Source organism: Phasianus colchicus, chromosome 10 (assembly GCF_987193195.1).
Source record: "Phasianus colchicus chromosome 10, bPhaCol1.hap1.1, whole genome shotgun sequence".
Lineage (NCBI taxonomy): Eukaryota > Metazoa > Chordata > Aves > Galliformes > Phasianidae > Phasianus > Phasianus colchicus.
Genome location: NC_143445.1, coordinates 5,677,910 through 5,691,983, shown reverse-complemented (window position 1 = coordinate 5,691,983; position 14,074 = coordinate 5,677,910). Strand labels below are relative to the sequence as shown.

General features: G+C 59.4%; 2 protein-coding genes across 2 annotated transcripts; one reads left to right on the top strand and one right to left on the bottom strand.

Moving 5' to 3' along the window:
- Positions 1-5,844: 5,844 nt before the first annotated feature.
- MAB21L4 (mab-21 like 4) lies at positions 5,845-9,106 on the top strand. Its single transcript, XM_031596490.2, has 5 exons — positions 5,845-6,367; positions 6,631-6,853; positions 7,234-7,387; positions 8,329-8,685; positions 8,894-9,106. Exons 1-5 carry the CDS (start codon positions 5,887-5,889, stop codon positions 8,984-8,986), a joined length of 1,308 nt encoding a protein of 435 aa, XP_031452350.2. The 5' UTR covers positions 5,845-5,886; the 3' UTR covers positions 8,987-9,106.
- A 105-nt stretch (positions 9,107-9,211) lies between these two features.
- Positions 9,212-13,426, bottom strand: AGXT (alanine--glyoxylate aminotransferase). The gene is made up of 11 exons (XM_031596491.2): positions 12,061-13,426; positions 11,795-11,987; positions 11,542-11,606; positions 11,374-11,474; positions 11,231-11,301; positions 11,010-11,094; positions 10,737-10,832; positions 10,361-10,430; positions 10,128-10,223; positions 9,878-10,006; positions 9,212-9,583 (listed from the first exon to the last, which is right to left on the bottom strand). The coding sequence occupies exons 1-11, from the start codon at positions 12,295-12,297 to the stop codon at positions 9,476-9,478; spliced, it is 1,251 nt and encodes a 416-aa protein (XP_031452351.1). The 5' UTR covers positions 12,298-13,426; the 3' UTR covers positions 9,212-9,475.
- Positions 13,427-14,074: the final 648 nt, after the last annotated feature.

Sequence of the window (14,074 nt, the reverse complement as noted above, 5' to 3'; positions counted from 1 at the left end):
GGGGTCCCCAGACTGCAGGATCCAGGGCTGCAGGCATTGATGTACACCATGGGAAGCTGCCCCCTCTGCCAATTGCGGGCTCACAGCACACTGAGTTGTACCCCCGGCACAGTGCCCCCCCCCGTTGGTTTGTCCGTGGCCGCTGGCCCCAAAGGCAGCCCTACACAGGCACTGAGCACACAGAGCTCAATGAAAGCAGCGAGGCAGCCCTGTCCCTTTAAAAATCTCCTGGAAGACAACGTTAAAAGGAAAAGAGAGGGGGAAAAAAAAAAAAAAGGCGAAATCCAAAATAAATAAACGGCCACATCCGGATTTCCCCCCTGAGACACTAATAAAGGGTTTATGAGTTTGATACGAATTACCCTCCCTGGCCACTCGCAGCTGATCTTCTGGAAGGCATTAAAGCTGTGCTCTTTTCCCCATCCCACAGGACGCAGCGATGCTGGGGTACCCTGCAGCCCCCGGCCCCTCTGCTGCCCCACACCCACATGCTGGCCCTGCTCCTGCCTGCACCTGGGTCACATCTACTATCAGGGTTGTGCCGTGTCCCCGCTCCCCATGCAGGGCCACATCCAGCATCACAGACAGAGCTGCCCCGGGGACCCCAAAGTGCCCCGCACCCCGATGATGCTGTTCCCTTCAGCCAGAGCACCCCATGTGCTCACCAGAGCATCCCTGCATGGCACATCTCATGGGGAAAGGGGTCCCCATCCTAGAGCATGAATGGGTTTTGGGATGCGGCGATGGCCTCGTCGTGCTGTCGGAATTTGGGACACTAAATTGAAAGCAGGAACCGAGGCAGGAAAACAGCTGTTGGCCACAGCCCTGAGCGATTTCCTTTGGGTCAGAAGCTGGACCCAGTGTGAAGCCGGGCTCAGTGCTGGGGAGGAGAGGAGGGAAAAGAGCCCTTTCCCGCAGCATCTGCCTGCACTCTTGGCACTGCCTTTCCAAAATGCCTCTTTCCCTTGCCTGCAGTGGCTGTGGCAATGCATTCAGAGTGCTCCTCTCCTTTGTCAGCCCCCAACACGTGCCCAAGAGCCTCCACATCCATCCCAGGTTTGCTGAGAGCCATGGGACTTAATGGGGCTGCACACCAGGCTGGGAACAGGAGCAGGTCCTGGGGTCACCTTCTGCTTGGGGTCGGACAGAGCCATGTTCTCATACACAGAGCAGAGCGGGTCCACCGAACACCGCCAAGAGCCATTTTCTTCTGCTCCTTGCCATCCTTCAGGCCACCAAGTGGCCACCAACCACCAAGTGCTCAGCCAGCCCACGGTGACCGGGTGCCCCAGGGCCCAATGGTGGCACGGTGGCTCTGTTGTGCCCGGCCGTGCAGAACGGCACTCGGGAGCACAGGATCTGTGTTGCAGTAACCTCGGTATTCTTGGCCCCCCTCCAGCCACTTCCCACCACACGCATTCATGTGCATGATTAGCGTTCTTGCATTCTTTGAATGCGGGCCAGATAATGAGTTCAAAACTTCATTAAAACATAATCTTTTCTTCCCCCCACCCCCCCACCCCCTCCTTCCCATGCACACGCACACACGTGTGCACACACACGCATCCCAGAGCCACCTGCAGACCCCCCCCCGCCTGGGGACAGTGCTCGCGGGGACCACCAGTGTCACACATGTGTTGGGGATCAGCGGGGACATTCTCTGGACTTGGCCTAATTAGCTGTAGCAGAGGGGGAGAGCAAAATCCAAACCATGTGCTTGAATTTAATACGAGCGCTTTCGTGCTGACCCGCTGGCCCCTCCACCCAAACGCACAGGGGCTCAGCAGGCTCTGCATCTTTAACAGCTCCCCGGGTCTCCCTGTAAGCACCACAGCACATGGAGCAATTCTGGCCCTGGCTTGGGCTTTTTCTGCATCCCCGGGGTCCTACAGGGAAGGAAACAAACCCTACAGCTGGAGGCACTGGGGGATCAGGTAGGTGCAGAGTTTGCTCGTGGTGCTGCTCCTGGGCACACTCCATCCCCCTGCCCCAGGCATGGGGTCATTGCAGAGAGAAGGATGGTGGGGCTCAGGCTCTGGGCACCTCCCAAGAGCAGGTGGGAGCAGGGCAAGGGATGAATGCCATCACCCAAGCCGTGCTGGTGCAAGACTTAGGGCTGAAGGTGGGACCAGACCGAAAGCAGTCAAAGCTCCTGGAGGAGAGGCAGTGGGAGGGGGACAACCAGCAGGATGTGGCTTTTCTTCGTGCAGGCAAGCCTCTCCACTGCAGTTCCCAAACCAGCGTCCTGACAACTTGTAGAATCATCAAAACACGGAGGTTGGCAAAGATCGCTAAGACCATCTTATCCAGCTGCCAACCTATCCCCACCATGTCAACCCATGAGGCTGGAAAAGAACCCTAAGATCACCAAGTCCAACCACGAATGCATCCCCAATGTGCCCACCAAAGACACGGCCAAGGAAGATACTTGTCCTGCAGACCCACACGGTGACACTTTTCCACGCAGAGATGCAGAGATGCAGTCACCCAGCACCAGCATCCCGCAGCCCTCAAGCACCTCCAGCATCGCATCGAGGCGGCACGGAGCGAGAGCGGATTTCCCCATAGGGCTGAAAGCCCTTTGGATGTGCTGGTGCTTTGATTACTTGACAGAGCATGTTTTTTAAATTACTCTTGTGTAAATATTTATGCATTTTTACAAGAACCATGTTGGGAGCAACAGGACATGGCCCAGGAAGGGATGAAGGGGAGCTGGACGGGCGCGGGACGGCCCCAGCCCTGCATCCATCCCCTGATCCCGAGGGCATGGAAAAGCGCTGATGCTGCTCAGAGCCGCCCCCGGCGGCCCCGACCCGCTCCCCGGGGCTGTGTTTTTGGGAAGGCCGAGGGTGAGCTCCCCCCTCCCTTCCCCCACCCGCAGATGGGATCCACAACGAGCCTGGCGTTTTCCGCCGAGCTCAGCAGAAATGAGCCCAGGAGGTCAGTGACCAGAGAAAGGGATGATCCATCATTAAATAAATTGTTTTCATTTCCCAGGATAAAGGGGAGGAAGGGGAGGGGGGTACTGGATTGGGACTGAAAATAAAATGAGTGAAATGCAGGAAAAGCCCCCCCTGCGCTCCCTGCACGAACAGCCCCGCTCCTCCCGCTCAGCAGCCCCGCGCTCTCGCAGGGCTTTTACAGCCAATCCCTTAATGTGATTATAATAATTATTTCTTTACTAGCATTTTTTTTTTATAAACAGCCTCTTTTGAAATTGCACCGGGGGAGCCAAGACTCCAGCTGAGCCCTGGCCCGCAGGAAGGAGCCGGGGCCAGGGGAGCGTGTGAACGTGCGCGTGTGCGTGCGAGCCAGCACGTGTGCGAGAGCGCGGGTGTGCACCGGTGCCCACGCGGCAGCCAGCGGTGCCCATGCCCAGTGTGTGTGCACATCCCTGGGCTGTCAGCGAGGGCACATGGCACAATGACCACGCACATGTCGGTGCACACACGAGGGCACGTGTGCTGGGGAGCTGCCCCACTCCTGAGCCTTCCTAAGGCTGTGACCCCCCAGCTCCCCACAATAAGCATGCTGGTGTTGGCGCCCCATCGAGCCCCCCCAACCCCTGCTCTGTGTGGTCCCCCCCCCAGCCCCAGGGCTGGGCTTTGAAATCTGTTGAAAGGAGACCATTTTTGCCAAAATAAACAGCCTGTCATGTTAAATTACTCTCCCTTCCTCTCAAAGTCCCCTGGTTCCCTTTCCCCCCACCCCGATCCCGGCCTTTCTGCTAGGGGCCGTTCTGCTCCGGGCTGACTCCTGCTTCCCTGGGGCACACGGGAGGCAGCCGGGGCCGCTGGGAGCCGCTTGGCCTCTGCATGGCCTCCATCCTTGCTGCAGAAGCACAGCAGGAGGCTGGGGGCTGATGGTGGGCCCCCCATCCCCACGCTGCAGCAGCGAGCGATGCAGAGCCGCTGGGTTCAGGCTGCGGGGCACGGCAAGGCGAACCTTTCATGTCCCACCCTCCTTGTCCTTTGCCAGCACCTCGCTGTCCCCCAGAATTCACAGCCACCCCATTCTCTTCGTGGTGGAACAGCCACACTCCATGTCCCCACACCGGGAGCACAGAGTGGTGCAGGGGCAGCTGGGGAGCTGCTGCAGGGTGCCGGGAAGCGCCATGCCATCTATCCCCACACTGCTGGTTTTTTTCCTCTCTCTTGCTTGCCCTCCCTCGCTCTTTTTTTTTTTCTTCTTCTTCTTTTTTCTTTCTTTCTTTTTTTTTTCTTTCTCCTGTTTCTAATGGAGTGAAAATTCGTAGAACCATAAAATGCAGAGATGGAAAACGACCTATTACCTCATCCAGCCCAGCCCCTCTGCCAGCGCTGAGCCGTTCCCTGCGAGCGTCCCGGGTGACTCGTCTAGACCAAGCACGCACCGCTCCAATGGCCATTCCAGCACTTCCCCGAGGAGATTATTCCATGCTCTAACTGACCTTATGGTTAGGAAATTTTTCCTGATGGCTCAACACAGTGTTTCTGTGCTAAGCTAGAGCCTACTGCTTGCTCTGTCCTGAGCACCCATCCCTCTGTTAGCAGCAGGAGGCTGTGCCTCCCACCTGCAGCTCTAGAGTGGCCCTGGAAGGATTTCCATCTGTCTGCTGCTTCTTTGCACCTGGGTCAAGTGCTTGAGGTCTTCCTCAGATGTGGGCCCACAACCATGTCCTGTGTGGAGGAAATGGGCTGGGCTGGTGCTTGACCCAAGTCTTCATTTTGGAGCAGCAAGCATAAAGGCAAGAGACAGAGAGCAAGAGGCTGCAGCAAAATCCTCCCTGCCCAGAAGTGTCAAAGCCCTGGGCTCTGCTTTCTGCACAGCCAGGGTGGGATGAGGTTTGGGCACATTGTTAGAGCCGTGTGCTCACAGGATCACCTCCCACGGCATGGAGGGTTGGGCTGGATCCAACCTGCAAGTGCAAAGAGCTGGTTGGTGGCTGCCCAAAGTCTCTGTGTATGACATTTAGGGAGCCTGGCAGGAGGCCGTAGGCAGGGATGGTCGTGACAGGGATTTGGGGGGAGGCATTTTTTGATGCAGTTGCATTTGGTTCCCAAACAACCTTTGATGTCAATGATTTGCAGGCCCGTTCTGGCTGGAGTTCCTCTCTCTGTTTTGTGTTGGGGGTGTCCTTCCCGTGTGCATCCCTATTTGAATTGCTCTCTTGAGTGCTGACCCTCTGCATTCCTGCTGCTTCCAGGCATGCACTGCAGGCTGGAACAACAGCCAACCCGCTCCCCATCTACGAGTGCTCCCGAGGGCTTTCCAGGCAGATTGCAGCAGATGCTGCAGCACAAGCACTCCTGCTCCTTCTGCACATCTCCATCTTGCCCCTGGCAGCCCCAGCTGCGGCCATCCTCTTTGGCAGCCCATAGGTTCGTGGACTCTATCAGCACTCTCTGCTGCATGCCCCTGCCTAGGAAAGCCTCTCCTAAAAGGTCCTGAGACACTTTGGGAATGTGGAGGATCTGGGCTCACTTTATAGAATCATAGAACAGTTGGGTTGGGAGGGACCTTACAGCCCACCAAGTTCCAAATCCCTACTGAGGCTGGGTGCCCCCCACCAGGTCAGGCTCCCAGGGCCCCATCCAGTTCGGTCCTGAGCACCTGCGGGGATGGGGCAGCCACACTTCTATGGGCAGAAACATCAGGGCTGAGGTGCAGTCTCACCAGAGCCAAGTACAAGTGATGGTCGTAGCAAGACACACGAGGCCAAGCACACTGCAGGGCGGCAGAGGCGATGACGGCGCAGCTCCATCTCCAGCCGCTGCCCTGCCCTTGGCTCGCCCCGGCTCTCGCCCAGGTGCCACTCCTCAGCCGGGGTTCCCCCCGCCCAGCACCCGCTCCCTCCCCGCCCTCCCTCCCACGGAGCTCTCTGCTCACAGCCGTACAGCCCCAGCCATGGCAGCGAGTGGGTGCCGCTGGCGCAGCTGCCTGGAGGTGGTCGCGTCCCGCCAGGGGCAGCGGGTGCAGCACTTCCAGCAAGCCGAGGACATCCTGCTGACCTTGCTGGAGCACGTTCACACCGAAGAGCCCCGCTTCCTGGTGGACTACTCCAGGAACCTGGAAGCCTTCGAGTTTGTGCTCTGCGCCTCCGAGGATGCCGTCGTGGTGGAGGTGCCACTGCGCATCGATGGCGATGCCCTGCGGGTGCGGCCGTGCCAGCCCACGGACACCGGGAGCACGGGACACGGGCACCTGGGTGCCTGCAGCCTCGAGGTGCCCTCTGTGGTGACTGGAGTGGGGGACTGGACCAGCACGTGCACCACGGGTGGGATGGAGCAGGTACGGTGCCTGGCACCGGGCAAAGTCCTGCAGCGCCTGAAAGAGCTCCTTGTGTCAGCCATTGTGCAGTGCCAGCGCCGCTCCCTCCTGCAGCCAGGTGCGTACCGCTCGCTCCATCTGCACTATCCCCGCCTCCCTCAGCTTCTAACACACTGTGCCCACGCAGCTGCTCCTCCATCCCCAAAACGACCCCAGTGGGGTTTGGAGATGGCATTTGCTAGGGAACCACGGCCAAACCGCAGAATTGGGAAGGGCTGAATGGAGCAGGGTGGGATGGCCCAGGAGTGCTGTGGTGCACACCCTCTCAGCCTGCAGGACCAGCTGTGGTGACCTCCTCACCTCCTCCTCGCTTGTCACCAGGTGACGTCAGTGCCGAAAATCTGAAGGAAGATGCCATGGAGCTGTCCCTGTTGGTGCGTGGTGGCTGGAGAACCATCCGCTTTGATGTGGTCCCGGTGGTCAGGAGTCAGCAGGAGACCCCAGGGCTGGATGGGAGGCAGCACGACCGCGGCTTCCCCGAGGGCACCCTCCAAAAGGCCACCGGAGATGCTCACTTTGTCCCAGCCTCCAAACACTGCTGGAGGTGAGCAGCCCTGGTACGCAGCAGTGCCACAACGGTAGGGTTGTTCTAGAGCTTTGCATACAGATTGGGTGCCTGACAGCAGAGCTGAGAGGGGTCAAGGTGACATGTACCCTGCACCCAGCCACAAGGAGGGGCCGAGCATCCAGCTGGACCAGCCCAGGCTAATTTCAGGCTCACACCAGTTGTCTAACCCAGGTGGGGCCAGTGTGTTGAGGAGCACAGCCCTGCTGCACCCCACCCATGTCCCTGGTGGGAGGGCAGGAGCTGCCGGCACCCTGCACGTCCCCTGCCCAGCAGAGTTGGGACCAGGATGCTGCATGCCTGGAGTGAGCTGCTGCACCCTCTTTAGCCTCTCCAGCAGCTCACTGCTTCCTCCCCAGGCTCTCTACCCACCTCCCCATCCTGAAGCTGCTCTGGGCCGTGGACACACTGCAGGGACCCCGGCTGGACAGCCTGCGCCTGCTGGAGCAGCTCCGCAGCCAGGACTGGAGGGAAGAGGATGGGAGGGACGGTCTCACCTTCAACCACCTAAAGGTAGGTCCTGCCAGAGGGAGGAACGTCCCCAAAACCCAGAGGGACCAAAGCCATGTTTGGAAAAGGGCAGGCTATGTCGGCCATGCCGTGGGTTGTCCTGCACCCCGGTGCACCGGGAGGTGCCCATTTTTGGATCTGACAAGGCCCTGTCTCCCCACCCAACCTGTTTTTGGAACTTTGGGCCCATGCCAGATGGTGACGCTGGTTGGGAAGGGGCTGTGCCGGGGACGGCACCGCTGTCGCAATCACAGCCCTCTCTGCCAGGGCGGAGGTGGAGAACGCGGCCCCAGCCCAAAGCAACCCGAATCCAACAGGTTTTATTTCATGTCGTGTTCTTTGACGTTTAAAGGGAAAAAAAAAAAAAAAAAAAAAAAAAAAAAAAAAAGCCCGGTGCATGTTTATCCTTCACAAAGCACCTCCTGTGGGCTTCTGGAGAAATGCAGGCTGACTGCAGGCTTTCACTCAGGTTTTCTGCTTGGCTGGAGCCTCAAAACTCCTCTCCCACTGATGAGGGAGCAAAGGCAGCAGCCCCAGCACATCGCTGCTGTCACACGGATGTGATCAGCCTTGGGGCCCCAGCACGAGGGGCAGCTCCTTCCTGCATGCCTGGCTGGGCACACAGAGGTCGGTGCTGGGCTGTACCTGCCTCCTGTTGTGATGTGCTGCTGGAAGTCACGGACCGGCCCCTCCCAGCACAGTGCTGAGGCAGCTGAGGCATGTTAATATTTCACACCTGTGGGGAGCCTGTGTGCATCCTTTCAGAGCTGCTCCGTAGCTGCGATCCCTTAAGGGAGCAAAGGAAAAGCTCCAGATGTGAACACGAGGACAGGCGGGTGTGATGCTGGGCTGAGCACTGGGTCTGGCTGCGGAGCGGCCTTGGGGACGTGAAGGTATGTGGGCTTCCCCAGGAATATCCTGCACTTCATTTTCCCCCTTTGTAGATGGTGCTGCTGTGGAGCACAGAGCTGTTCCCCTCTCCTGAGGATTGGCAGGACCTGGAGGGCTCTGTCTACAGACTGCTGGTGGTCCTCCTGCGCTGCCTGGCCACGCAGCACCTGCCCCACTTCCTGCACCCGGAGCAGAACCTTTTCCAGGGGGATCCACACCGCCTGGCCTCACTTTACCCCAAAGTGGAGGCCTTTGCATGGGACCCTGCACGCTTCCTCCGCTTCCACTTTGGCCTCCCGACGCGTCCCGATGGCGTGCAGGCGGACCCAGCCCTCCGAGCCCTCCTGCAGCTCCCTGCCAAGGATGGGGCATACTGGGACACGGCCTATTTTGACATCCTGCTCAGCCAGGTAACTGGGAGGGAATGCTGAGACCCTGGCTCTGCACTCAGCTGTTCTCAGAGCTCCATCAATGCCTGAAGTCGGCTGGGCAGCACAGGGTTCATCCCAAAACCTCTTGCCCTGAGCTATTACGTGCTGCCTGCCCTGCTGTGGCGTGTGGCAGATGATGGCAGCGCTGCAGGGGGTCCCCTCCCTCACCACACATGTCTCTGCTTAGCTCCAGGTGTACCAGATCCAGGATGCCACGCGCCGCTCAGCCATGTCCCGGCTCCTCAGCAAGCTCCGCAGAGACATCCCACTGCACAGCTGAGCGGGACTCACTGTCACCCCCGTGCTCACTCTGGGGTGAGGGGAACCCAGGCTGTGGGGAACCCCAGGCTTTGTTGGGAAGGGAAGAAACCTTTCTGCTCCAAAGATCGGCAGGAACTGGCCCAGCTCTGCCTCTATCCCTGTGCTGGGACTTTGCAGAGCTTCCCGCAGCTGCACCTTTCCTTTTGGATCCCGGAGAGACCAGGCAAGCTGCAGGGCAGGGGAGCAGCATGGAGCTGTGTGGCTTTATTCAGGAAAGGTGGCACTGGGAAGCAGCACACGTCTGCAGCAGATGGGTGGTGGTGATGGAAAGGATGCGAGGGGAGGAGGGCTGAAGCTGGATCCTATCCCCCTTCCCCCCTCCAAACACATTGGGCTGCTGCACCCCGGGCCAGGCGGGATGGGGAGCAGGGCATTGGGAAAAGGAGGAAGGCTGTTGGCCACCTCTGTGCCGTGCCCTGCCGACGTGCTGCTCCCTGTGGGCATTTGCTCACAGCCTGCTGTGCTGGCAGTGCTGCAGGGCGTCTCGCAGGGCCCGCAGCAGGCGGTCCACGTTGTCCTGGGTCGCATTGTAGCCCATGAGGCCGATCCGCAGCACCTGGAGGAGAAGGGAGGGTTTCCCCTGCAGCACCCACCTTTGGTCCTCGTGTGGGGCACACAACGAGCTGTGTGAGCGTCCCAGTCTGTTCCTATTTAACCCTCATTTTCTCTCTGTCACGATAAAGATATGCTACCCTACTAATTAATTATGTGTGCAGCTACTCAATTATGTGCGAATCTGCGTGGCAAGGAGTGTTGCTGCACAGGCAGCAGGATGCACAGCCCTGTATCAATTTCATGGTGCACTGCTGATGGCTGCAGCCCCATGTTGGCTTAGGGAAGGGGAGCACACCTTGCCTGCAGTGGGGCCTAGGCCCCCAGAGATCTCAATGCTGTGCTTATCCATCAGGAAGGCTGTGATCTCCTTCCAGTTGTAGCCTTCAGGCACCCTGACGGTGGTGACAGTGGGCAGCCGCACTGCCTGCGGAGGAAAGGTACTGGGTTAAAGCCGTGTCTCCTATCTGCTTCCCCAAACTGGGGTCCCTCTCCAGCACCAGGGAAGCTCTGAGCTGTACAGGGCTGTGCCCAGATCCTGCACTTACTTCCTCCTTCACAAAGAGCTCCAGCCCCAGATCCTGCAGCCCCTGGCACAGGCGAGTGCAGACAGCCTGGTGCTGCTCCCACGAGTTCTCCAGGCCCTGGCAGCACAGAATAGATGTCCCCTGCCTGAATGTCCCGTGCCAGCACTGCTGGGGACAGCTGTGCACCCTCTGCTCCCCAAACCCTGCTGTAACATAGGCATGGCTCAGCTTAGCTGTCCTTGTGCCCAGCTCACCTGTTCTGCCAGAATGGCCAAGGCCTCCCGCAGGCAGAAGATGCCGCTGATGGGCACCGTGTGGTGGTACCTGCAAAATTCAGAGGCCCCAGGGCAGGTTCAGCCCCTGCGAGCCCCTGGAGAAGGCACATGGCTCTGCGGGGTGGGGAGTGGTGGGGAGCAGTGGCAGAGCCCCACAATTCCTGGGGAGGGGACCTGGGTAGGGATGCAAAGCTGGAACAAAGGGGCTGTTTTGGGGGCAAGGAGAAGAAATGCAAATGGAGCAGAGCAACTGGATAAGAGGAGGCTTTGGGTCAAAGAAGGATTGATTTAAGGTTAGGGTTAGGTATGTGGTGGGACAGCCACAGCCTCCTGTGCGGGTACAGCCTGCCCTCACATGCGCGGCTCGCCACTGCAGCCCCAGTAGCTTGCCAGACAGTCCATGTCCAGGTAGAAGGATGGGGGCCTCGTCTTCCTCCTCAGCATCTTCTCCCTGGCAGAACACAGGGCTTGAGTGCTGCCCCATGGAAGGGAAAGCTCTCTACCCACTGCTGGCCCTGGAGCACGGAGCCCAAAGCAAGTACTGGGTTGGCACTGCAGCCAAGGGATGTGGCCAAGGAGGCTTCAGCTACCTGTGCCCCCAGCTCTGCTGGGACAGGGCTGCCCTTACCTTGCTCGCTCACTGAATGAGATGGGAGAGCTGCCAGGGGGGGCACTGAGGGCTTTCTGGGACCCCGTGTACAGTACATCAATCCCTGCATGAGAGGGACCAAGGGCTCTGAGCAAGGACTCTGTGCCCCATTTCCAGTGGGAAACACAGGGCACACAACACAGATGCTGGTGTGGGGACACACAGGGACCCCTGTGCCACACTGGCACCGTGGCTCTCACCCTGCTGGTCCATGAGGATGGGCGCTCCCCCGAGCGATGCCACCGCATCCACAAGCAGCAGGCAGCCGTGCCTGGAGGGGGACAGAGCTCAGCCCCACAGTTCCCTGCAGCCCAGCCCTGGTGGGGTCCCCGGGCACACTGACCGGTGGCACAGCTCGCCCAGCCCCTCCAGCGGCTGCAGGACCCCCGTGGAGGACTCGCCATGGGTGATGAAGAGCATCGAGGGTTTGTGCTGTGCCAGGCCCTAGTGGGAACAGCAAGGTGAGTACCCATAGGGGGCTTGGTCCCGGTGCCCCACGGGTGGCACACACCTCCTGAATGTCCTGCAGGGTGAAGTACTCGCCCGGAGGCTTCAGCAGCTCATGGACCTTGGCTCCTGGGGGGTAATGTGCACAGGGACGGGGAGTTTTGGGCACGCATTAATCGGGGGTCTGCCATAAACCACTCTGAGGGTGCCACCCCATAAAACCCGAGCTCTCTGCTATGTTTCCCATCATCTGGGTGGGAGCAGCAGGCACCCTGCTGCAGGGCTCATGCTGCCACCTCGCCCATAAGCAACCATACCGAGCCTCCTGGCGATGTCAGCAGCTCGCTGTCCCCAGATGCCGTTGGTGCCCACCAGCATGGTGTCATTGCCCTCCAGCAGGTTGATGAGGGCAGCCTCCATGGCGCAGTGCCCGGTACCGCTGATGGCCAAAGTGAGCCGGTTCTGTGTCTGGAAGGCATACTGGATGCCCGCCTTGATGTCATCCATCACCTGAGATGAGGACCAGCACCGCTGTCAGCCTGGTAATGCAGGAGGTGTGGGCAGCCAGGGCAGAGCCACTCACCTGCAGCACCTCGGGGTGCATGTGGCCCAGGATCTGCTGGCCACCAGCTGCCCGCACTCGGGGGGACACGTTGCTGGGCCCCGGCCCCAGCAGCAGCCGGTGAGGCACGGCCAGCGGCCGCAGCAGCTCACGGGGTAGGGGGACACGAGGTGTGGAAGCAGCCATGGCACAGCCAGCTGTGCTGCGAGCCCGCAGGAGAGCTGCTATGGATTTCGGCAGCGCTGCGGCGCGGTGCATCCCCTGCCCACGGCCCCACGGACACTGACCGCCGGACTCTGACCCCACCGCCTCCCATCCAGTTAATGTGCCACCAGCAGCACAGTGTGCTCAGCAATGTCCTCGTGGGGTGGCCATGGGATGCAGTGCCTCACACAGGGCTCCGTCAGCCGTGTCGGGGCTGTGGTGAGGAATGCTGTCACTGAGGATAAGGCTGAGATTCTCAATGCCTTCTTTACGTCTGCCTTTAATAGTCAAGCCAGTAAAACTCAAGGTATTCAGCCCCCTGGGTTGGAAGGCAGGAGTGGGGAGCAGAACAAAACCCCACATTCAGAAGGAAACAGCAATCCGCTGCCTCACCTGGGCTGTACCAAGTTTGTGGGGCTGTTGGGACCCACCTGGGGTTGCTGAGGGAGCTGGTGAGGCGATTGCCAAACTGCTTTCCATCATCTTATCAGTGGTCCTGGTCAGCTGGGGAGGTGTCAGATGACTGCAGGTGGTTAATGTGACATGCACCTACAGGAAGGGTCATAAGGAGGATCTGGGGAACTACAGATGTGTCTGCCTGACCTCAGTGCTAGGGAAGGTTATGGAGCAGATCATCCAGTGAGATCAGACGGCATGTGCAGGACAACCAGGGGATCAGGCCCAGCCAGCATGGCTTCATGACAAGCAGGTCCTGTCTAACCAACCTGATCTCCTATGACCGGCTGACCCAGCTGGTGGATGAGGGAAAGGCTGTGGATGTAATCTATGTAGACTTCAGCAAAGTCTTTGGCTCTCTCCCACAGCATTCTCCTGAAGAAGCAGATGCAGTGGCTGGGACAGTACATGTGTTGCAGGGTAAAGAACTGGAAAGCTGGGCCCAGAGAGTGGTGGTGGATGGACTGAGATCCAGCTGGCAGCTGGTCATGAGTAGCATTCCCCAGGGGTTGGTACGAGGACACATCCTGTTCAATATCTTTATTGGTGATCTGGATGAGGGGATGGAGTGCACCCTCAGTAGATTTGCAGATGACACCAAGTTGGGTGCAGCATCCATCTGCCTGGGGGTAGGAAGGCCCTGCAGAGGGACCTGAACAGGTTGGATCACTGGGCTGAGGCCAGTGGGATGAAGGTCAACAAGACCAAATACCAGGTCCTGCACTTTGACCACAACAACCCAGGGCAAGCAACCCAGGCTTGGGGCAGAGTGGGTGGAAAGCTACGAGAAGGAAAAGCATCTGGGGGTGTTGGCTCAGGGGGGACCTCATCACTCTCTGCCACCCCCTGAGAGAAGGTTGTAGTGATGGGGGGGTCGGCCTCTGCTCCCAGGTGACAGAAATGGGGTGAGGGGCGATGGCCTCGAGTTGTACCAGTTTGGGTATTAGGAAATAATGCTCAGAAAGAGCAGTGAGGCACTGGCACAGCTGCACAGGGAGGTGGGGTCGCCGTCCCTGGAGGTGTTCAAGAAAGGGTAGATGTCACGCTGAGGGACATGGTCAGCCATCACAGGTGTGGGTTGGTGGTTGGGCTTAATGATGTTACCGGTGTTTCCAACCTTAATTATTCTATCATCTTATGATTCTGTGGCACTCAAGGTGATGGGACACGGGGTGCACGCGGCACCAAGTCCTGGCATCACCGCCCGGCCCACGGCCTCTCCTTCCCGTCCCCGGGGAGCCCTCCGGCACGGTTACACGGGACCGGGCAGGGGCCCGCAGCCCCCCCGGGTCAGGCAGCCGCCCGGGCGGAGGCTCCGCGCACGGGGAGGGGGGGCGGTTGCCGTGGCGACGGTTGCCGAGTGACGGTTGCTAGG